Genomic DNA, 25,034 nt, shown 5'->3' with positions numbered 1-25,034 from the left:
TATATATATTTTATATATTTATATATTTAAAGTTCCAGAGTGCAGTATGTTTCTGGAAAAGAAAAGGCTTAAGGAGATACAATAGAAACAAAGGGAGAATTAAGCTGAACTTGTAAAGAACAAGGTATCTTTTTTTTCCTCCATGTACCTTCCCCAAGTATAACATTATGATGCAACATACGTTACTGGCACGTCTTTGTACTGTGGCTGCTGAGGCACACTACTTCCTTCCAGAGGTGTCTGGGTTACAGTTGGCATAGATTTGTTCACCAAGACTTGCTTATTTTCTACTTTTTCACCTTCAAAGAACAAGAAAAAAAAGCACCATGAAAACATATCTGGCTACCTATGTTAGAAATACATTTTAAGCTTTAAAGAAAGGTAAGCTGGAAGACAAATTGGGAGGAACATGTCCAGGAAGTACGCCATGTTATTTTATTAAATATTGCATAGTAAGAGAATCATTAAACTAGGGTTTTTTTGTAAACCAAAACAGAATAGCTTGCATGCTGGGTGTACTATGAGAATAGCTATTCAACATACCCTGGGTCTAAAGAATATACAAAACCATCTGAAGTCATCTGCCGTAAGTAAGGAGAAAATTAACAAGCAACACTGTAACTGACAAATTTTAGAAATTCACACTTAAATTCAGGACATCACATTACTTCCACAATGAGTTGTACAAGACTACTTTCAGCCTCTCCTTGCACTTACTTTTTGCTTCTGGTCTCATATATCTGCTATTTTCCCCTCCATTCTCTTATCCTGCCCTTCACATAGAAAACCAGATCAGTAGCATGCCCAATGATACTAACACACATCAAGTACCTGCTTCCCACCTCCTCCGCAAAATTACACTGAACTTCAGCCGATGTCTCTTTTCTGTCCAAATGAACTGTTTCAAAGAGGTTTTTACCTACACACTGAGAACAGCCTCACTCTGGAGTCCACCCCAGTCCTATCTATCCTAATACTCCAGAAGATTTTTGCCTTTTTTTTTTTAATTAACTTTGAAAGCTCCATTGTGATGTGCTAAAGAGCAAAAGTGACCCAATTGTGTTGCTATAATGGAATTAAGTTTAGTGCCTTTTACAGCACCTTTCTTATTAGATCTCAGCAGATCTATTAAGTTGTTTCCTAATTGAGGGATGACAGTATGGGAGGATTCTTTCTCAAATTTATTTCCATTGGAAAGTTATATACCTATCCTCATAACTAAATGCAGTTGTATTTATTTTCTTACCTCTCTCCAAACATATTTCTAAATTGTTAAAACCACAAGGTTTTACTTCCTCAAACAATTGCATTAACTGACAGCATGCTAGGAGGTTTTGATGTATGAAATCAAAATAATAAGGAATCAGTTTGCCAGTTTGAAGGTATAAGAATACTACAAGTTCCAATGCTTCAACAGATTCACACTGTTAAAGACTCACTCTTCTAATTAAACATAAAGCTCCATTTTCTCATGCACAAAAAAACCCCCAATGACTGGACCACGCTGCTTTCAGAAACTAATATTTTTTAATTTTCCATTACAATACTGTCACCTTCAAGAAAAAAAATTAATTACACTAAGTATAAAACCAGGTGCACAAGAAATATTAACAGAACATTAATTTCTACGATTACGAACGTGCCATGACTGAACATGTAGTTTGACATACCTGGAGAGCAGATACCATCAGCATCTAAAATTTCATGGCGCCAAATTGGTTTACGGGTAGCTGCATCCAACATCGGACCCATAACTTTATCAAATGTCTGGTTTGTGTAACGCTTCAGTGTACACTTGGCATTCTTATATACAAGACACCTTCCAAAACCTAAAATGTAACACAAACTCATCTGCCTAGGAGTTCAAAGATTCTGTAAAATACGTTATCAGAATAAAACAAGAATGCTGAAGCTGAGCTACAGAATATAAAATATTTTTTTATTAGTTAGATTATTTGTTGTCTTGAATATGCCTAACATTGTACATGGATATTTAGTAGCTCACAATTTAAAAATCAGATCATGCATGCTACTTTTTTCAGACATTGGACTACGGTCCAACTCTGAAGTTGTGCCAATCCCCTTCTATACCTCTGCACACGCACGCACGCATCATTTCTCTTACCTTTGGTGGTCCATACGGAAACATAACACAGGAGAAGAGACTGTACCAGGATGAGAACAGCACCTCTTCCTTTCGGGAGTTCTAAGAAACCTGAACTTTTACCCATGTTGTGGTTGACACAAGCTAACCTACCAGGAAAGTACTGACTGTTTCATATAATCACCCCGTTACTCACTTTTTTCCCAGCTGAAAGAATTCTGAATTACATATATTGTTATAAAATAGGTTTGGTTTGGGTTTTAGATGAGAAAAGTAGCATCTCTGGAATTTCTCTCCAAGTACAGCAACTAGCCACAATACTAAACACTTTAATCAAATTTAGAATTACAGATAGCCAAGAGCAAGGCTTTCTAATAATCCTATGTTATTTTAGTTCATTTGAAAGATGGTTGTGGCCACATACAGTAGATCTATATCTTTAGATTATGTCAAGTAACTCCTGACAAGCACTACAGCTCTCCCTGTAAATGTTACCAGTCTACCAGAAAAGAAAACATTCAGTTTTAAATCACGCCTGTTGTTGTTTTAGAAAAGGAGGCATAAATTAAATGCGGCAGACATTAATGCCAAAGATACATGTCTAGGAATACTGTTATTGCTGCCTAGCAACTGGGAGGAAGGGAGTGTGTGGGGGAATAAAGTCATGGAAGAATCTGATTTTGGCCACCCGAAACTAAAACCAATTTGATCACACTGCACTATGTCTTCTCTCAAGGGAATTTATTTAGAAAAGAGAGAGGAGAGACTAAGTTTTCAGGCAACTCTCCTCCAACCCCCAGCAGCATTAACATAAAGCGCTGAAGAACTGTAGAGAGAGCAAGACAGGCCAGACTGGCACAAACATAGGTTTCACTTAGTTACCTTCTATTTGGTGCTTATGTACTTTTACTTAAAATACACTGCACCATATAGATTTTTTTTTTTTTTTTAAGGAAGCAGGTCACTAGTTTATCTCTGGATAAACACGAAATTATTTTGCTTTAGACAATACTATTATTTTCTCTCAGAAAGTAGGCAATACTGCTATTGCTCCCTCAGAGAATCAAGTTCACAATGACACAAACTGCCATGCGTTCCATTCCTTTCCCAAATACATTCAGAAGTCAAATTTTATCTGTTGCATTTGTTACTGGTGAAAATAATGAGACCCCTCTGTTAGTAATGAACAAAGGTTCAGGTAACCATCTAAAAAGCAAGCCCAATAGAACAGATTATCTAATACCTCACATTTTTTGTAAACTAGGTCTTTTCAAAAAGGAACCATTTACACTTTTTATTTGAGGTCAAAAGTTAGCATTTTTTCTTATAATATCCATACTCAGAAGTTTATTCACACGTTGGCAACTTCACCCCACTATTGCAAACATGGAATTATAATCACTATTCACGCAGAAAACAAACAAAAGCATTCAAAGCAGTTTTGGAATTTAATTTCCTAATTGAAGATGTACTGTTCGTAACTGCAATAAACATTATTCTAGGATAACATCACGAGACAACAAGTTTATTAAAACATGTATTAGAACACACACTAGAGAAGTGGGAAAGAATTGATGGTTCTTACCTCTGTCCAAAGAGGCCTTGTTTAAGACAAGAGCATCTTCGATATCGTAACCACTGTAGCTCATCACAGCGACTGTGGCATTCTGTCCAGCAGGCAGTTTCTCAAAATCTATCAGTTCAATTGTTTTTGTTTTTACCATTGGCTTTTGCGGATAGGCTAGAAGATACATAAGAGTATCTATCCTGTTTCTTTGATTGTATCCAATAGTACCTGTATGTAAAAGAGAAACAAAAGTGTGTGAACATTAGTGAGTTTCCCAGAAACATTTTGGCTAAAAAATTATCAAAATGCAAATTAACTAAAACCACAAACTGAGGAATTTCATCTAATAATAGAAATTCTTCAAGAAAAGAAGGGGAAAAAAATCATTAAAGAGACCAAACCAAAACAACTTTACATTATTATATTTAAATAAAGATGTAAGTAGCTTCTTAATTTAAGCTTCCAGGAAGAATTATTTATTTTTTCTTAAACAGGGAAAACCTAAGCCTCAAGACAAAAAGAACAACATCAGAAGAAATCAAAGTCAGGTCCTATATGACTGAATGCAAATAAGATTTCTTTTTTAATCATGACACTGAATAAATCTGCAAGTATGAAGTTTGTTTTTATTGTTCTAATAGCCACAGGTTTTTTTTGGAGAGCTGAACTTGTGTTCCATAGACCTGATCCAAAATTTCATGAGAATCAATAGAAAGACTCCCATTGAGTTCAACAGGAACTGTGGATCAAGCTCTGCATCTTCCACAACATATTTCCTTCCTTTTCTGGGCAATAATTAGTTCAACAGCAGCCTGTGTTAGAATGTCACAAAGCATGAACAAAGCGTACAGTTAGCAGCAGCCAAGACTGATTTACTTTCTGAAATTAGAGGCGTCATTGCTAGAAAGACTACAGTAGAAGTTCACTCACAATATATTTGTCTTTTTACATGAAATTAATTTTAAATTTACGGTTCAGAATTCAATCCTTTGTATAGACCTCCCAGCTTGAGACTGAAATTTTTGGCCCTGTCCCATCAGACTGCCAAAGTGTCTTCTGAAATCTGAGGAAAAAATAATTAACACCCAGCAGGGAAACATAAACCGTTGTGTAGCAGAACAAAAGTTAAGGCAATCGTATGTTATTAGAGTTTGCTGTACCAGGACTATGCTATGCCTCTAAGCAATTAAGAAATTATAGTCTGAAAAGTTAAAGTTTTAAAGTTTTAAGTGCTAAATATTCTGCAGTACTTGTGCTTAGGAGGTAAGTCTTTCAAAACCTTTCCATTTTCTCCTGCAATTTCAGAGGCTGGCTGCATTCAAGAAAAGGTCAAAGCAGCTAGTGTATAATGAAGACTTCACATAGCCAGAATATAGTACAGCTGAACACAAATCTGCTCTTAGGGGAGCATCTACATTTTATATGCATCTACTTGCAATTTCCAAATGCCTGCATTTAAACAAGATGTCTAGAAAATCAAGTATCTAAACCCAGGCAGCACCATGGGCATTTCCAAAGACCTATCCTGTCCTTGGCACTAAGCTTTCTCTCCTAAACCATCACAGGTCTACCCTTCCCAAGGACAAGGATGGGGAGATAGCTCAACAGGTACCGTCTGAAAATAAACTGTTATAACCAGCTCTTGCACACCTGGTTTCCTTGGTTCTAGAAAGTGGATTTGAAGCCACAGGCACAGCATTTTCAAACAGCAAGGAAGATTTAGTAGAGTTTATAGGCTTTACTTGTCTCTTGCTTTTGAGCAGTTGCTTGTCTGTCTTATTCTTGGAGAAGGCAATTAATTATCCCTGAGCAGTATTTTCTGTCTCCAGTAAGAAGCAAGCTGGTAGGGCCTGGATTTATCAACACTGAAGACCTTCCCAGTCACCCCCCACAAGGCCCACCATCTGAAAGCCCTATTACTTCTGATATTGTCTTAGCCTAAGTATTAGACATTGTTTTCATTGTACTTTGATAAAAAAAAATGGTTTTCCCACTATACAGCTAAGAAAATCTACTTCCAAATTAAAAACTTAGAGGTTTAGACCATTTTTTCCCTCTGCACCTAGAATGAATAATCTGTGTGTGTTCAGGATAGGTTGTCTGCTGTAGAGCTCATCTTAAAATTTTCATGGATAGGTACATTTTCCTGTTGTTGAAAGAAATCTTGAGTAAGCCACGCCAACTTCCACTTTTGAAATGCTTGCAATTTTTTTCTCTTCTGAGATGCTTACATGCTGTACCTGCTAAAGTTCACTGGTTTGGGATGCTAAGATGGGATGAAGTCTGGAGCACCTGATCATAGCTAAACTTGTCCTTTATACCCCAGTAACTATCTGTGGAAGTCACCTATATATCAAGGATTACAGATGACACTTTTACATATTTCAGGTAACGCAAACTATTTTTCTCTCAGATGCTTCACGTATTTCAAAGTTGGCATTTTTATCAGAAGTTCAGATAAGCCTGACGGAATTGTTACTGTTTGTATTAGACCAGGGCCATGAGCAACTGACATTACTGAGATTTTGAGCCTCAATAATAAACTGTATTCAGGCAATTCTTCAGGAGTTGAACGCTGTATCATATCAAATGGAAAACAGATACATATATATCAATGATGGATACCCTAGCAGGAAAGAAACTGGTTAGAGAATGATTCAAGAGCGCAAGTGAAATAAATTAGCCAAAAAGCATGCCACACATTAGCAATATTTGTCCTAATTGCTACGATTTAATGGTTATACAAATAATGCCTTCTCTAGACTGGTCTAACAAACCAGAGCCTTAAACCACAATCTGCTTATTTAAAATTAAGAAGCAGCTCTCTTCTTCTGAGGACTCATGTGTTGGGACGAGACCTCTGTGTGGGCATTGAAATGAAGGAAGTCACTAGGTTTATTTCTGTTTTCTCTCTGAAAGAACAGAGCCCTTGTTTGCTTCAGCCAAACAGCCAAGCAAAAGTAAAGTATAATTAAAGTTCACCATAACAAACCCTGCTCACAATGACCCACATTTATAATTATCCCAACAGCAAGAACCAATTTTTTTTCATTGGTAATTAGCCCTGTTTAAAGCAAAACACACAAGGTTGACCTGGATACAACAAAGATCATTTTCTTGCTTTTCTCAGCGCTTGGTATGTTGTGAATGCACGTGTGCATTCTATCCTTTTTTCCATTTCCTGACAAGTTTTTTTTTTTTCTTTTATAAAACATTTAATGTAGAACATTTGATTGTTCTACAGTGTGAAGTAATCACTATAAAAATGCTATCTATTGATATTTAGCACAAATGGGATATTGTTATTTTGATACAGAAAGTTTTGAGAACTCACCAGAACAAACAGCCAGCTAAAATAAGTGTTTATCCAGTTCTCTGGTGTATTACTTACAGCAACATTAAACTGTACAATCAAAATTAACAAGGATACAGAAATCAATCTACTTAAGATATGAGCCAAAAGGACTATTATTGCACATGCCAGGAAAAGAATTGCTGTATTTATGTATTTCCCCTGATTTCACCATGGATTTTCTACTATTCTGTCCTTTTATATTAGCACAAACCAACAAAGAAAGGAGTACAGTTTTTAAACACTGCACTGAACCTTGTGGAGTATATGCATTAAGTGATCTAGATATTCAGCATTTGAAATATTCTTTTCACCGTAGAAAGATTAAGAAGTCAGTTAAAAAGATTATGGGTAAAGTGGGGGAAGTAGTCTGGCTCATTTCTGTCTCAGCACTTCTGTGCCTGCTACCAGGGGGAGAAGACCTGGCAAAAAGAGACCGTGTCGCAAAGCACAAACGCTGCTCCTCAAAGAGCAGCGGCAGAACTGAGCCCTGGCCACAAAGCACCCAGGTCCAGCTGTGATGACCAGCAACAGCCAGTTTTGCTTTGACGTTTGTTTTGATTCTCTGCCAATAGGCTAGCCGTACAAAATTTGGGAGCACTTTAGCTCTCAGCCCTCCAACAAGCCTTTCACAACTGTCAAAAACCAACAACCATCAGCACTTGGTTCCTTGAAGCATGTTTGTCTTCTCAACTCTATTTTAACATATTCAGCTGGTTATAGCACATGGTAAAGCAGTATATAAAGGGCTTTGCTATTTCACAGAAGCAAAGCAGAATGTACGAGATACAGTAGGAGGGTTTTTTTTGTAATATCAAGAAGTTGCTTCAACATAAACCTGTGCAAAAAAGCTCTCACCCACCTACCACCCTCCCCTCAAATACTTTCTGCTCTTTCACCGGCTTAAGTAACAATTAACATCCAAACCCTCCTTTCCTTACTCAAGACTTGTGTTATGACATTTGGGTTGAAACTGCAGTGCACAGTTGGGCTGTGAGAGCGTACAGCTTGCTCTGTGTACCCACACTGCCACTTTCACAGATGCGCATGTGCATGTGCAATATGGTGGATTACTGGCAGGAAAATGTGTATGTTTTCATTTCTTACATTAGGCTTTTATACAATGCTTCACAGTCACAGAAGTACAGTGTGTAAAACTGACTGATTTTCTATGTCTTAATGGAATTGAAAAGCTCCATTTAAAATTATTTCTCTAATTGTAGGAGCCTTTGATCCTCTTAAACATTATTTTAGCAACACATGGAATGCAAACAGTACAGACTCTTGTCTTAAATACTTCTCAGATTTTAAGCTACAGCTATTAACTTTGCACTGAAATGTCAACGTTCAACTGAGGTCCTTGCAGCTGCTGTTGTATTTCCCACCTAATCACAACTTCCCCTCAGTCTTACAGTTCAACCTGCAACATATGGTAAGTTATCTATGCCAAAACAGAGGGATTTCATTTCAATTTCATTTCACTGAAATCCAGTTTGCTTGCTAAGTGCAGCCCTAGTCCTCCAACAAGATGACTCATTCTGCCCATCAAAGGGAGGTATTTTTCAGGACATTTAATGTTATCCTGCAGAAACATAAATATTTTAATACTAACACTTGTAAGGGATACTGGATTACAGACCCCATTGCAAGCTCTGATGTCCACCCTCCATTTACCTGTGCTTTCACACCCTTCCCTAGCTTGATGTTGCTTAAAAAGAGCAAAGACTGTCCAAAGCTGCTGGCACAGCCCTGTAACGTGGTCAGAGGGGGTCAGTGTTGAGTAGCACAAGGCCCTCCTTTCCCAGTCTGAGCCCCGGGGCTCCCTCCATGCCCCCACAGTTTGACAGCCAAGGGAGTGACACAGTGGACTTGGACATGAGACTTTCCACATGGCAATGTTGGACCAGGAAATGCTCTGCAATTTCAGGATGGGGAAAGAAAGCAGGAAGGGTAGATGGTTACTTAAAGGTGGCAGTTCGAAGCACTATATCACATCTCTTCATAAATACAAATAGAAAGAAGTATGTCTAATGTTTCAGGAATATCCTCTAGGTCTCATTTGATCAATAAGCGTAGAGAAAAATCTTTTCTGCCCTTACATATTACCACTCATAGTGGCTTTTTTTTAAGCAGTTATTACAAAAAGCTTCAGGTGTTTGCAGATACTTCAGGCAGAGCAAAATATAGCTCAGGTCACGTGCCAACTTTTAAAATGTACTTTTATCTAGCTGCTTATTCTTTGAGTCAGGTGTTTTGTCATAACAAACCGAAACAAAGGCTTTTTTTATTGCTTAAGATATTCAATGGCTTTTGTTTTAGGAACGTCAGAGGATTGTATCCAAGGAGCTAAATGTGCAAGACCTAGGGTCAAAGCAGCTGAATACACCAACCTCAGAAAACACAGACAATGAATTGCAAATGACACTCAAAACAAAACGGGAAAAAAACCTTCACACAGAAAACTACAAAAGAACTCCACAGATACTGAATTGGCTTTCTGTACACACTGATCCTGCTTAACTGTGTGTGGTAACTAACCAAACCTTCTGAGACTAATAGTCATAAAATAGAGACTCAGGGGTGGGGGAAAGATAATGGGATGGGGGAGAACTGTAAGGAAAAAGATTGCATCGCTCCTCTTTTTTTTTTTTCCTTTTTTTTTTTTCCTTTTTTTTTTTTTTTAATTTAAAAGGAGGACATGCATCTGTTGCTGGTTTTGGCTATTTTGATGTGCTGAACACGACAGTTCAGCACAAGGCAGTTACTCTGCTATTAATTCTGCTGAAGAGTCTCACAAAAGGTGCAGTGTTTCAGTTTCGAACACACAGCACAAAACAAATGGTTTAGTAAACCTAACAGAAGTGGTAGTTTTTTCATGCCACAGAGTTGTTCTACTGTAGCTCTCAACTTGCGAGCAAGCCATCAATACAAGACATAAAACTAGCATGTACAGCACAAGTCTGAATACAGCTGTCTGAACTGACGTACTACTGGTCAGGTTCTTGTTGGGACTCACTCTGGCTTGATTGTGGGCCATGACTTGGATGCTCTAATGCTAGTTTAGCTGTGTATTAAAGGAAGGATTAGAACTTACCTAGTGTCAATTACCCACAACAGCAAATTTACAAAATGGTCGGTTTTTAATGACCAGCTACCACATTTGTAAAAAGAATTATTAAGTGATCAGGAAATTAATTTTGTTTCCGTCATTTTGCTGAGAGGCCATTACTTGCCCTCTTCACCCAAAACAGAAAAAGCCCAAAATCTAAACTTCGGCTGTAGGACGTGTTCAAGTAACTAAGCACTCTCTTTCACATTTTGATTCCTCTTATTTTCTAATGTCAATGTAACTATTTATTTATTTATTTTTAGGGCACCTACTCAACTATTCAGGGAAATTCTCCTCTCTCCATGCTCTGTCTCTCTTTGTGAGAACACTTTTTAACTCTTTTTGTCTGGAAACCCATAGCACATCACAGCATAAAGAGAAAAAACCTCCACTCTTCCAATCCTGCAGCTATGCTGAAAACTTGAAAGTCATGACAATTATCAAAAAAACACAACAAAAAAGCAATAGTGCCCCAGTTTCTCCAATTTTTCTTTTAAGTATTAAGACCTGCAGATATGATCTCCATTAAGTAAAACTGACTGGTATTTTTTACCTTTTAATTTTTCCAACTTTCAGAGGTAAATTCTTTCTTCCTCAAAGCTAAAGAAGTGCTCTTTTCCTTTTCCTAGCAAAGCTTTTATGTGAATTAGGAAAGAAAGAATTTCTCTGTTTTGTCACTTATGCTACATAACTTCAAAAACTACGTAACACTCCAAAAAGGAATAAAAAAAGTCTTACCCATTGCTTGTTTCCCCATGGCACACTGATAAGTGTTTCTTGGGGACTGGTTGTGGTGAGGATATGGAATCAGACCCGCACAGACACCAAGAAGCGTGAAAGGCTCAATCTCCAAATGCGTTGTATCTCTTAAAAGAAAGAGTACCAATTATAGCAGCCTTGTGAACAAACATCTTAACTAGAATTTATTTAATTTAGTAGTATCTCATAATACTTCAATTCTGTTCAGGAAAATGTAAGTCATTAGGACCTCAAAATATGGATTCACTATGGGATTTTTCTTCTTTAAAAAAAAAAAAAACAACTTTCTTTTGGCTTTAAGTGTTTCCACATGAAAAGAAATGAAAGAGAAATAAATGAGCGTTTATGAATTTCCATCATGGAGAAAAAGATTCCAGATAACGACAACCTGAGGGAGCTCAGTAAGACAATAAAACATCAGTTTATACAGTAAGACCCAAAATGCCTTAAGGAATGTCTTCTCATGTAATGACAGTCCTCCGCATCAAACTACCAATCTCAGAGATCTAGAAATCCACTGGGGAGGTGGAAGAAGGAAGAGTAAGACAGATTCAGGTATTGAAAAAAATAAAAGTGAAGTTTTAGTTTTCCAAGGTCAGTTATATAATATCAGTTAGAGGGAAAACATCTGTGTCCAAACCAGATCCAGTGCCATGGGTGATAATGGCGTAACAGAACAGTATTTGAAAAGCTCTGCAAATATTTTGGAAGTGATCATGTTGTTAAAAGGCAGTACTGATGAGAAGTAAAAGGACGGGGACAAGGAGTAAAGGCTGAGAGATAGCAAAATTTGTTCTACCTAGCTTGAGCTTCAGAGGAGAAAGTCCATGCTCAATAAAGACAATTAATCACAGCGTGCACTGGGATGCAAGTGGAGTGACTAATAACTAAGGATGGAGTGTACAATAAAGCTTGGCTGGAGCAGATCTACTTTTTAAATCAAGATAAGTAACTAGGAAATGGGGAATTTTGAAATAAAGATAATTATAACTAAACCTATCCAAAGCATATCTTTCACAATGTTCTGGAGTTATTACACAGAGCTTGGGTTTGGGCATACATTGCTTCTCCCATACACCTAAACCCACTGAATTCTGAAAATCCCATCTTTAATGTTTGAATTCTCTTGGGAGTCTTTTGGAAGATTTCTTAAAAATAGTTAAACAAATTAATTTGTTTACTAAACTTTAAGACCTTGCAAAGGAAATGACTGGTAAAATCTTCATTATGACAAAACTCAAAAGATGGCAAAGCATCACAAGCTCAAAAAGGCTGAGGAATTACCCACAGTACATACAGACTGAAGACAAGGACCAGCAGAAACTTACATAAACAGTGTATGTACTACTGGAAAAAAGGAAATCTGAAAACTGAAAAAAATCTGGAAACCCTGAGGAGCAAGCCTAGTGAAATTCTCTATCAGTCCCAGGAATCTTTATAAATCACAAATATGCTTGAGCAACCTAAAAATCACCTGCTGGCCAGGCAATAGCCACTATTTTTCTCCACTTGATAAAAAGCAGCTATGTTAATTGAAGCCTGTCTTAAGAAAATACAAATGGTAGAATCCCAATTGCAGTCAAGTAATTGCAAAATGGTCTCAAGAGCCAGTAGCAAACTTAAAGCACAGACTGCTCCCCCATTCTGTAGAACTTCACAGAACTGCTGACACTTCTCAAACAATAAAACAAGAGGTTTAAGACTTACTGATACTGAAGTTAGCAAATTTCTTCAGAAGGTACTAGTGCATGGATCTACATATACCTTTTCAGATAGGGTATTCAACACAAATATTTTTCCATTGAGGTCAATCATATTTCAACCAAAGAAGATGCAACATATGCGGATCCTAGTATCTTATGAAGTATTCCACAGTGCTAATGAGAGACCTTCAAACTTTACAGAGCAGTTTGATCTCTGCAAGTCAAAATGCCGCTGCCAGAAATCGGCCCAAGAAAGGAAGGCAACCTTTTAAGTTCGAAAATCAGAGTTACAAATGGGTAAGGAAGAAATTGAACGCATTAAATACAGTCAAATCCTCCAAAGAAAAAACCCCTAATTGGATTGGAAAGGTAAAGAGAGGATACTGTAGCTAAAAGATAGGAATGTTAATGGGATACTTCACAATAGTTGATTGAATCAGTTGTATTACCAGAACAAGTCGTACCAGCATGGTCGCACCATTTAAAATGCAAGATGATCAGCTGGAAGGGGTACACAAATCAACTGTTCAGGATGTTAAGAGTATCATTACTAAACACAAGGAACAACGTGCTCATACGGTGCAAGCTCAGATACTTACGGCACTATTAGCTACAAGCATTGAAGCTAAACTCAAACAAGTTGATGGAAAACACAAGAATCTCCCAAACTTTTGGCAGTTATTGTGGAGTCATTTCCTCACACTAGTCCATTGCAAGTTCACTGTCTCCTCCTATTTTTGACTAAACAGTGATTTCATGTGACAAGCTCCCATTAATCTTCCTAGCTGAGTCAGGTGTCCAGTAACTTAAACTTTTCAGCTCTGGTGCTTTGTGGAAGTTATTTAATTTTGGCACAAATGACAGCAATTGTGTATGCTCTTCTTTGCTCATGTATACAGAAGCTAGCCAAGAGCATGCAAGAGTAATTTCTTAAAGTGATAAAGTCTTCAAAAGCCTGGGCAGGAGCAATACAATTTAATTAGCAGAGTTAATGCATTTCATCTGGCAAAGATTAAAGACAACTGAAGGTCTCATCCAGCTCCACTGAAATCAATGATGTATTTCTATTGGCTTCCATGAGTACTTGACCAGGACAGAACATTTAGAAAATGCATTTTCTGCATAAATCTACTGATCAAACATTTCATGGAGAGAACTTCTAACATCTTATGTGCAGCCTTCAGTTGACAGGATATTGTCAGAGAAACATCAAAAAAAATTAAAAAGATAGGAGGACTTAAAAATTTAAAAGAATCCTTCCTTTAATATGGGCTCTTTAATCACAGTCACAAGACAGAGGAAAAAAACCAAAGCACCAGGTCCTTCATATATGTGGAAAACACAAGAAATGTGGAAATCTTTCTAAATGAAAATCACATACCAGGAATGGGTTTAACATATGTAGTAAAGAACACACAGAATGATACAGACATTTTCATCAGGGCCTGTTATACAAAAGTCAAAGGGAAGGTCTCATTCCAATACTTGAGACATTTAGCGTAAGCTGGTTGTCTAGGGTCTCTCTACAGCCATAAGAGAGAGAGATTTTTCCAAATGACAATCATGACGTCCTAAGATCATCATTTAACACGTGGAACCATTTGCCTTCTGGATTCCTATTGCATAAAATTACTTATGATGAGCAGCCCAATGATTAGAACAAAAAAAAAGCCACATCCAGAGAAACAAAGGATATACCTTTAAGTATTTCATATTTTTGAGAGTTAGAAGCAGGAACAGATCTCCCGAAACCCAAAAGCTAAACCATTTTTTTTAACTATCCCATGGATAACTTAGGATATCTGTAAACAGATTTCTTTCTTTAGCTTTCATCTGGAGTTGTTTCAACCATTAGCAAGGGAGCAGTATGTATGTCTGAAAACAGTAACATTATTAATATGCTTGCATTTCAGAGAGTCACCCTATGAAAGTTTTTCCTGCACCAGTGTTTAGTCTGAATGCATACTTACTTATTAATTGTATGTTCATATAGTGCAATGTTACAGTCATTTTCTTCATTCACATCCAAATATTCAACGAGGCCTTCGTGCAAGAAATCTTCAAAATTCCTACAGTTAAATTAAAAAATTACACTAGAAGTACTGTCTTTTCTTATATTTCTGCAAAAATAAAACTACATAATACACATATTGAAGGAATGTAGTGTGTAGAAGTTAAACTAGAGAAATATTTTACAGGAAAAGTTCTGTGCATTTTATGTATTTAAAGAAAACTGTATTTTTTTAAATTAATCCCCTTGCCCATTCACTGCTTCACACAGTCTGACTGACCAATGTTACTTGTTTGAACAACTAAATAAAATCTTCCTGCATGTACTCATCATCACTATAAATGTAGGCAAATATAAGGGTAATCTAGTAAGTTTTTGTGATGGTTTTGCAAAATTTAGTTAAAGCTTTTGTGTAAGTTTTGGGTGTTTGTTTAAACACCCAAACTAGGAATTTGCAAGGAGTTTCAGAACTAATTCTGAATGTGTCTAGTTTAGGGCAGTCAAGCTGATATTCCTTTGAAGTGTTTCATTTTTCAATCAGGAGAAGGACGATACTGCCTGAGGCCTTCCACTTGCAGAAAGATGAGGCTGAGAGATGTATTTATTCTGTATAATCACCAAATTTCATAGCAGTAACAAAATAGGAAGACCAGACTTAATTTGACTTTAAACAGAAAACCTCCAATACACCGATTATTACTTTATATAGGAGAGTAGACTTCTCTACACAGCTAACCCCAAGATTGTGAAATACTGACTGACTGAAGTATTTCCACATGGTATTTTACTTAGTGAAGATGAATATGGTCTATTTGAATTGTGTACCTGTATCCCTGAGCCAGCTCTTCCATATGCTTGTTTGTAACCGCAGGTTTTTGCTTCTTGACAATTATGTAGGGTCTACAATTTAAAAAAAAAAAAAAAAAAAAAGGATTATCATAGCAAATATATAGGCAGGTAACTTAATTTATACTTACAGTAAGAACCCTGCCTACGCACAATCTATTTTATAAACCACTTTTAGAATTTATCCACCTTTAACTGATATAGCCACATAAATACAATCAGTAATTATTCAGACCTTAGTTTGATACACAGATATCCTGAACTGACATAGTGTCTATGAAGTACCCAAAAGGTGTACAAGCAAAATTAAGATTTCCATTTTGAGAAGGAAGCCTTTTTTTCCCCAACCCTCTAAATCTTTAACATTTTATAAGTTTTACCTACACATTTTGTTGATGGCTTTAAAAGATTTGAGATTTCCCAAACGACAAAGCTAAGAACAGCATTAAGTTCCATGGATATTGCAGGGACTTCATACAACACTGAGTAAACAGTTTGTGCTCAAGTGTCCACATGTAAGAATGTATTTTGCTGTTACTTACATAATGTAAAGTACAGGCATTTACTATGGGTGACCTCAGATGAATCCATAAATTTCAACAGCACATGGATCTCTGAAGGCTTCCTTGCAGCAAGAAAACACTGACACAAAGGATGGCATGCAAGAATGAAATGTCAAGGGCTGTTGCTATTTGGACAAGTTGCTCTTATAAAGAGCAGCAAATAGCTACGAGATACTTGTGGAGTCCACTCTGAAATCTAAATAACTGTTTGAAGACTAACGAGCACTTTTAAATGGTTAATAGGGGTATCTGAACAATTGCAAGGGTGGGGGGTGCCACAAAACAAACTTGGTAAATACCTGGAAATCCACATGATTTCACTTCTCTTTATTTTACAAATTGGAAGTTTTGCTGCACCTCCAAAACTGCAGAATGGCCGATATTAGCCCTGACAGGAAAAGTGATTTCTCTGCCACTGAATATGCCCCTACTCTGGATCTCTTGATCAGGTATGATTAACTGATCACTTGTACATGTACTATTTTGGAGCCTCTAGCATGCCTCAAACTGCATTCAACATGCTCTGAGATTCAATTAATGAGTAAGGTGGAATGCCAACTGTAGTTGTGACTGCTGCTTCTTTAAAGTATGCATAAAACATGCACACAGCTAGTGAATGCTAAAATATACATTATTTATTAACTGATTCTGCCTCTCTCAATCTCTACTTTGTTCATCTTTTATGCCTTGTTCTTCAGGCTAATTACTTGGGCCTGGAGATGTTTTACTTGTAAATAACCTAGCACAGTGCTACCATAATCTGACTGGAGTCTCTAGCCTCTACTATAACTCAACCTGATTTTCTATCTCAAAATATTGTTATGTTCCATTCTTTCTCATTTTAGCCACCTAATTCCTTTTTGCTTTCCTCTGTGACATGACTGTTATTCAGGCACTCTTTCTGTCTAATAAAGAGCATAAGTATTTCAAGGCGGAGACCTTCCTTATAGGTTTATTGAATTCCCTACCTACTTAAGGGTAAGCGATGAAATAAACCAAAACTGAGAGACATACTTCTTGGTATTATACCAAACAGGTATACACACCTGAGGAAGTTTTGCACCAGAAGTAAAGGCCCTTGAAGACAAAGAGTAACTTCTCATTCTAAAACGTGATATCACACCTACGGGATATCAGGCAAGTGGCTGCTTGTTTTTACTTCACAGGACGTAAAAAGTGCTCCAAGGACATTGGACATTACTAGAGTTGCCAAGCAGGTTGATTTTAATCTCCCCTCCCCCCCCTTTTTTTTTTTTTAAAAGAAGATAGAAGAAACATTTTGTTTTGACTTTTGTTTACAGATAAAACAAATTTATTTGGGCTTTTTTTTTTTTTAAGTTGCTTGACTATATAGTATGTTTCTCAGATCTGCCTCTTTTGAATGAGGGCTATTTAAGGAGAAAAGAGATGCTCAAGTCCTACTGAATTTGCTTAAATCTGTACTTGTGAAAGTCTTAGCCCAGTGTATTTACAGTCCATAAAACAGTGTTTATAGTAAGTTCACTAGTGAGATAATTCTGACGAGATGTTTACCTGCACAATCTCCCTCCATCAGAGGAAATGTAGACACATCTGTCAGAAAGATTTGTAGAGATGGAAACAAATTCATTGATATAACCCGCTCGACGCATTATCCGAAACGTGTTGACTAATTTCTGATGATCACGTATGACACCGAGGATGTTACCTATTCAGAAAGACAATAAATTCATGGTGCATTCTTTGCATATCCAAAACTCTACTTAGAAATTCTGATCACGTCTAGCATGCATAAAAGTATTTCCTACTTCTTGCAAATAATTAGAGTTGTCGTAAAATTTCCCTTTTCTGACATAAATAAGAATTGGCTCTTTTTTTCTCTCAGTAAACATAAAAAAAAGTGTCAAAATTTCACAAGTCATCTATCTGTTCGCCTCCAAATAGCTTCAGAAACCAAATGGTATGCTTCATCCAGCTTTCTTCAAGTATGTTTCTGCTCAAGTGCCCATTCACCAATTAGTGTACAAGCAAACAATGCTTCTGAAGCCTGCAATTTCACCTGTACTGAAATGGACCCCAGGTTTTCAAGAACAGACTAAGGAACTGTCCTGCTGCCTTGTCAGAAATTTTAGAAAGACCTTGTGATCACTCACAACAGCACCAGAATTCCTCCTTCAGGTACTTAGCTCAACAAGCTATTGCTATCTTAGCAGGGCACCTTAGCACACACTTCAGTATTCTGATACATGATGAACAAACAAGAGAGTAAAATTCATTTAAAGAGTCACCTGACCAAAGTCATCTTAATATATAAAATAAAAATAAGTATGGTATCATTTTAAACAAAACTTTAAAGGAGGAGACAAAGCATGATAGTTTAGGGAATTTATAAGACAATACAAAAGTCTTTACAGCTTAAAGGATTTGTACTTAACAGATTTTCTGCCCTCTTAGGTCACAAGTTTAAATCAGAATCAAGTCAGCCACCCACAAGCCTGAAATTTTTTATGGATTAAACCCACAAATTAGTAGATTGAACAGTAAATTGTTTTGCCTCACTTAGTACTAGATCATCTACATTTGGGAACATAATTATCTTGTTCCATACCACAGATTGAGCTTGTGAAGAAAGAGTCCAATATTTCTGCTCTGCACTCCCCTTTGGACCATAAAACGAGACAGAAAAGAGTGCATGTGGTTTCACTGAACCTTATCTTTAACATACTGCTACAGAAAAGCAGAGCAAAGGAATGCAGTTTGGTCAAGTATTGCTTTTATGTTACTGGGAAAAGGCAGGATTGAAGAACAACTGCTGTTTAATTCAAAGGTAAATGGAGAACTTATTCATGGTGACAGCATTAAATACTAGTCCCTGGAAGTGGATGCTGTTGACAAAAGGCTATTTTTAAATCACAGTTGTAGTTTTTAACATGTTAGTGTTTTGAAATCTGGTACCATAGTACCTGTTGATTTAGAAATGCTAAAAGATCAGTTGTAAAAGGAACATAAGTGTGCAGATGCAAAGCACATACGCCAAATCATCCCTTTAACAGACAAAAGAGGCCTGTTTTCCAAGGTCTAATTTTTTCTAATCATTCACAAAGCAAGTTGCCCTTTAAAAGGTAGTTTTAAAGAGAATAGCACTGCTAAACTTTGCAAACAATTGATGTTTCCTTTCTATTTTTAAAGGCACTTGCATGAATATATATAAAAATACATAAAGATTACAGTAACATTAAATACTTTCTGTGAATAAAGGTCTGAATTTGTAAATTTATTACAAATTTAGCAGCGTTATTCTCTTCTAAAAGTACTTCATGAATAGCACCTCATTCCATGAATGCCTGAAAAAACAAACAAATCTGTAATAGAATGTACATAATTTTGTGCCTATTAATACAAGTGTGCTTAAAAACAGTACTGAAATTTGAAAAAGCTTCAACTTCCCAGCTACATACATCTGCAGCCAGAGTTCTGAGGACACAACTTCAGACAACTAAGTGCCATCATCTGGCCTGTCTATTCTGCCTAACTTTACAAAAATATTTACAGATGAAATTATCTACACGTGGAAAATGGCATCTGTGATTGACTGTGCTCCAAAAATTGTTGGAGGGTTTCTGAAGCCTAACTCTCCATCAGCAACAAATCAGAGTCAGACTGCTGAAAAGTTACATACCATTAAGGAAAACAAGGAACACATTTGGATATGAAAGTTCTTCACCACAGAGCAGGTTGACATCTTCAACTCCGAGATTACTGGCTAATTTAATAATCGGGCCATCTTCCATATCCGTAGTAATGTGAGTCATGAGGGCGAGGTTTTTAACCAAACCACAAGCCTAAAATAAAAAAAATACATCTTTTATCCATTTTATTCCAAAGTATTAATACTATACATATCTTTTTATTCCAAAACCGTACTTATGAACAGCAAAAAAAAAAAGTCAAAGTATAAAGTGAAAGAAATGAAACAGATTAACTACACTGAAAATTAGGAGGGAAGAAAGGAAGAATTTTCTATATCACACTGAAATGTAATGTTTTAACATTTACAAACTAATAAAAAATACAGGCGATGAAGTTGTAGTTCTTAAGTTATCCAACCATGTATTTCTCTCTTCAAAGCAACAGCTATTTAGAAGCATAATGGAAATACAAAATCAGTCTATTTATCAATTTACCAGATATCCTGTATGTTCTAACACAAACTTTAACATGGTAAAATGAAAAATATCCAAGTATCTTATACAGCGCAATTTTATTTCAGCTGCTTAATGAGACTAGGTCATATTGACTAGATATTTATGCCAGGAAGTTCAGAGTTCCCCCAGTACTTTCTATTCAGGAAAAAAAAAGAAAAAAAGAAAAATAAAAAAAAGACTGTCAGCATCAATTGTTTGGTTGAAATAGCTGGATGAGGTCTTTAAAGTAAAGCATACAAAGGTGTTTTTCTTCCTCAAGCTAAAGGCTAAAGCTGTTTCTGTAATAATAATATGTGTCTCTAGAAAAATTGCAGGTTGACACTGCAACTTCAAAACAGAACATTCATTACAGAACAAAGGGATAAGAGTTTAGGACTCTCTTTCTGCTCTGATCAAAAGACAGCAAGTAGCTCTGCTGCAAAAGTGGAAGGCCTCATGTAATTCTCATACAGCCAAATGATTTCCGAAGAGTTTCCAGCCAGTCCACTCAGGTAGGAGAAAAAAGGCAATATAGTAAGGAGGACCAGGATATAAAAATATAGGATGTGAGAAGACACACAAGTTGTGTTATCAGGCTGAGGATAATTTATCTCTTCAGAAACCTCCTCAGCAGAATTCTTCCTCTGATGGAGGATCACCTGCTTCAAAATAAACAGTGTCTCCAATGCCTCAGGACAAGAAATATTGAAAGCAAAATAGAAGTTCCTCACCTCTCCTTCAGGAGTGTCAGATGGGCAGAGCATCCCCCACTGAGATGGTTGCAGAGACCGAGGACCACTCACTTTCCTTGTCTTTTCAAACTGAGAAGAGATTCTAGTCATCATTCCCAGAGCAGATATGTAAGACAAGCGGGACAATACTTGCGTCACGCCTTGGCGGTCCATTTTGAATCTCTTCAGAGACCAATTTCCCTGTAGAAAATGAATGTTTCAAAAAACTTATTGCAGTTTATCCCTGTCTCGACACTACATGTCTTTTTTTCAACAGGAAATGTTGCCCATTTATATAAAACAACTTTCTAATTACCTATCTGCATATAAACTACTAGTTACAACATACTTGTACTAAGTATTAAAAAAAATTGAAACAAAAGAACTGCTCTTTCAGATGAGAGGATACTTTTGCTATTATATATTCATTCACACAAAGATTCTTCATCATCTGTCCCTCACAGGTAAATCAATACTCAAATTTAGCTAAATTAAATTATTTTCTGTTCTCCCTTTATAGATTTTTTCAAGTATTTAAAAGAAGATATTTTGAGGGAAATACACTTTTACAATAGATCTCATGAACTTTCAGTTCTGCCTTTTTCATTATTTGTTATTTTTGTAGGAAACACAGGCATTTATGCTGGAGAAGTCTGACATCAAAGCTGCCTGTACTTGCTTGAAGCCTTTTGTTTTTAGAATCCAGAGGAAAAAGACTCACTGATGTGAGCCTCTTTCTCACTCTTCTCACAGAAGAAGAGTGTGTGGGGGTTACGTCTATCCAACTTCTCTGGTAGGATTACACCAAATATGAAATGCAAGATCCATGCACATGTCAGAGGTTTCATGTTTCAGGACTGTCACCGGCAGTACCACTTGTGGTTTTAATTAGGAGAACAGAGGAGTTCAGAGAATGTTCTAGGCCACAATTACGTTTCCATGCCACACAGATTTAATAATCTCTACTGTAAGACCTTGAAATTTGGTGCTACAATTTTTTACTTCATGGCATCTACTCCATATACAGTTCCCTGCACCTGAGTCAGTGGATACAGCAAATTTCTGTCCCAATTACTACTATTTACCCAGCTGCCATGTTACGGGTCAGACAATGAAGATCTCAAAGGTAACGCTTTCCCAAGGATTGCCTTCTGCTAATCACTGTAGCCTTTTTGATAAACTCAGCTCACCAATGCTAACAAATAATTTGAAGCTCGCTTGCTGTACTACACTGAAATCCTTTTAGAGAGTGATTTGCTTGGCTTCTTTATTTATACATTAACAGCACAAACCCATTTTGTGATGAACAGCAAGAAACCACCAGCCATCCAAATGATTTTGCTATTTGCTTCCACTGGAGAGACTATCAAATAGTCTGCAGAACTTCCCTTTTTTCCTTGTTACAGAAAGTGGGAAGACACAATGCGCAATAGTAAGTCAGTCAAAAGAAACCTGTCCACTCAACCTTCTCAGGAAGGGTTCACTCACTGACCATTTCACTCTTTAAGGGCTGGAAGTATCAGAATGTAAGTGGAAGAACACAATAAATGAGTAGTTTTTCCTCATGCTAGAAATGATTGCATCTGTAGTCTAAACTAGCATGTGGTTTCTTCTTCACTGCCCAGAAGACTCTGAAATCTCAAAGACTGGAAAAAAGGGGAGGTAAAAACGCTGCCTGAATAAATATGAAAAATTCTTTGTGCTTTGGAAGTGACTGACTCCTTCAAAAGTTGTCCAAAAAACCCAAAACGGAGCCAGCGCTGTTGCGAGAAGTTGCTCCCTCAGCAGCATCGGATGATTCTGCAGAAGCAGAAATGTCTATTAGGCCTGTGGCATTACTGCCTGACCTACCCTCTCTTCTGGTATTTTCCAGGGTAAAAAGACGACCTATAGCAAATGTACAGTTGATGCAGTAGTTCTACGAATTCTTTTGCACGCTACCAGTGTAATTATGAATATAGTCTCATGCTCTTTGAGCTATCATTGAAGCATTCTGGTGAGATTGGAGATTGTCGTTTCCAAGAATGATTTTTATGGTATTTGCTTAATCTCTTGAATAGTATGCACTGGGCATTGTTCCTGAGAAATTATTTTCAATGCTTAAGAGCAGATGGTGTTTAACTGCTTATGTGGCAATAAAAAAAAGTCCAAAGATAGTGGAAGAAGGAAGACTTTACAATATGTACTGAATAGTTTACAGATTTATCTCTGTCAGTCCAAATGGAAAAACTGGCACTGACTAGAAGAAAGCACTAGCATTTAGAGAAACAAATCTGTCAATTGTTTTGGTTACGTGCACTGTAGAGATTTAACTACATTTGGGGCACTCATAAAATTAAATAGTGATAAGCTTTAATACTGGGATTTGTAAGTAACAGACTGTTGGTGGGTTTGGATGCAATTTGCGGAGTTAATTTTGTTTACAAGAAATGAAGAAAAACCTCAGTTTCATGCTAGGCAGAAAAGCCCTCTCAAGAATTCCAAAGATTAAAAATTAAGTTGCACAATTTTTACCAGCTACTAAAATACTTAGACTAATCTAATTTCTTAAAAAATCATGGATTTCGAAGTCATTTACAAGCTAGTAGCTAGATTTCAGGAACCATCTCACAAATTGCTCTTACAGATGTGTGAGGTAAGAGACAAAACTAGTAACTGTATTTTTGTTCTTATCCACTGGCACGAATGAAAAAATCCATTCTAGTAGAAAGCAGACACAGGCTAAAATCTAACCAAGACAAATATTTAAAGGCTTAATTATGGGGTTTTTTTGCAATAATATGGCATGTGGCAGTTTTCCCTGTTAAATAGTTCAGCATCATTAACAGAGAAGTACTAATTTCTATGCTGCAAATTTGCTCAATCAACTGCATATGAATAAAAAGGCACCGCCCTTAAAGAGCTCAAAATTCAGCCTGGGTTTTTTTTTGCCTACCTGCCCCCTCCCCACCACCTCTCTCAGTTGTCTTCTGTTCATGATGTTTTCCTGCTGTTTTTCAACCACCTTTTGGACATACGATGTAACCTGACCCTAGCTAAATCCAGATAATAAAAAATACCATGAACCACATAGTCAAGTAGAACCTAGAAGACAGCAAGTTGGATAAGTACAAACACGATCGCTATTTTAAATTTGCTTGTTTCTACCATTCCTTCACAAACACTAAAACATCACTTTGAAATAAATGGTGAAATAAAAAGTGGTTTGATGATTAATGATTCTTCAGTGAATTCCAAAAGCCCTGCCCGTGACAGAGTTTTGCAATTTTAATCTATAAAGAATGTTAAATAGATTTGCTTTTACGACCAAAAATAGTAGAGTCATCAGAACAAAATTTACACATTTCCATCATTCATTATTTACATACTAGAACGAAAACAAAAATACTTACTGTGGAGATGGCATTGACCATGCCATTGGTGATTTGGTCTTGACGCATATGCTTCACTACATCAAACTGAGCTGCACGTTGCTTGGGGATTACCTGGTCAGCAATCTTTTTCAGTTCAGAATTAAATTTTTTGAACAAATCTTCAAACAGAAGAGAAAGAAGCTGCAAATACAAAACAATTGGATTAAGGGAAAAATTACACTTCTCCAGGTCTGGGAAATGGGGGCGGGGAGGGGAAACACATGTTTAATATTTCTACCTTTGTACTTCTTGTCAGTTAAAAAAAAGTCCTCAAATGGTATTTTTCTCACAAGTTTTTTGCCTTGTTAAATTGAAGTGCAATATTAGAGAAATTATCTCATAATAGAATGCAAATTAAGTAGAAGAATGGTCTAAGCCTACGCATTTATCCCTTTTTGGTTTGCTTTACCTTCACCGTATCTTAGCATACCCATCCACCTCTATGCTATCCATTTACTAACTATTTTCCCTAATCTGCTACATCATAATCCAGCTGATCTACTTCTTCCTTCCTGAAGTCACAAACTCTTTTAAAGATTTAATACCCTAAATGTACAACCCTGAACTGCACACAAGATTTGGAGCCAAGACCAGCTTCTGCTCTAATACTGGATGGAATAACTGCAGTAAAGCAATAAGTGAAGAGTCACTTCGAGATATTCTATTATTGAAAGTGAAAAAGGCTGTTTAAAGTGCCCCTTCCCAGGAGCTAC

The 25,034-nt window shown here is 36.7% G+C and overlaps 1 protein-coding gene across 1 annotated transcript in view; it reads right to left on the bottom strand.

Annotated features, from left to right (window-relative positions):
• Positions 1-181: 181 nt before the first annotated feature.
• POLR3B (polymerase (RNA) III (DNA directed) polypeptide B) overlaps positions 182-25,034 on the bottom strand; it is a gene marked incomplete at its 3' end in the record, with an annotated part of 53,221 nt that continues 28,368 nt past the window's right edge. Inside the window, exons 12-21 of the mRNA XM_009588058.1 lie at positions 24,301-24,462; positions 20,909-21,109; positions 19,673-19,835; positions 17,548-17,701; positions 15,431-15,505; positions 14,565-14,663; positions 10,871-10,998; positions 3,690-3,899; positions 1,671-1,829; positions 182-299 (exon numbers count right to left, since the gene is read on the bottom strand). Of these exons, the coding sequence (XP_009586353.1) occupies positions 182-299; positions 1,671-1,829; positions 3,690-3,899; positions 10,871-10,998; positions 14,565-14,663; positions 15,431-15,505; positions 17,548-17,701; positions 19,673-19,835; positions 20,909-21,109; positions 24,301-24,462 (1,469 nt within the window). The remainder of the gene's footprint in view (positions 300-1,670; positions 1,830-3,689; positions 3,900-10,870; positions 10,999-14,564; positions 14,664-15,430; positions 15,506-17,547; positions 17,702-19,672; positions 19,836-20,908; positions 21,110-24,300; positions 24,463-25,034) is intronic.

The sequence above is a fragment of the Fulmarus glacialis genome, unplaced genomic scaffold (genome assembly GCF_000690835.1).
Source record: "Fulmarus glacialis isolate BGI_N327 unplaced genomic scaffold, ASM69083v1 scaffold35931, whole genome shotgun sequence".
Classification (NCBI taxonomy): Eukaryota; Metazoa; Chordata; class Aves; order Procellariiformes; family Procellariidae; genus Fulmarus; species Fulmarus glacialis.
This window is presented reverse-complemented; position numbering and strand designations above follow the sequence as displayed.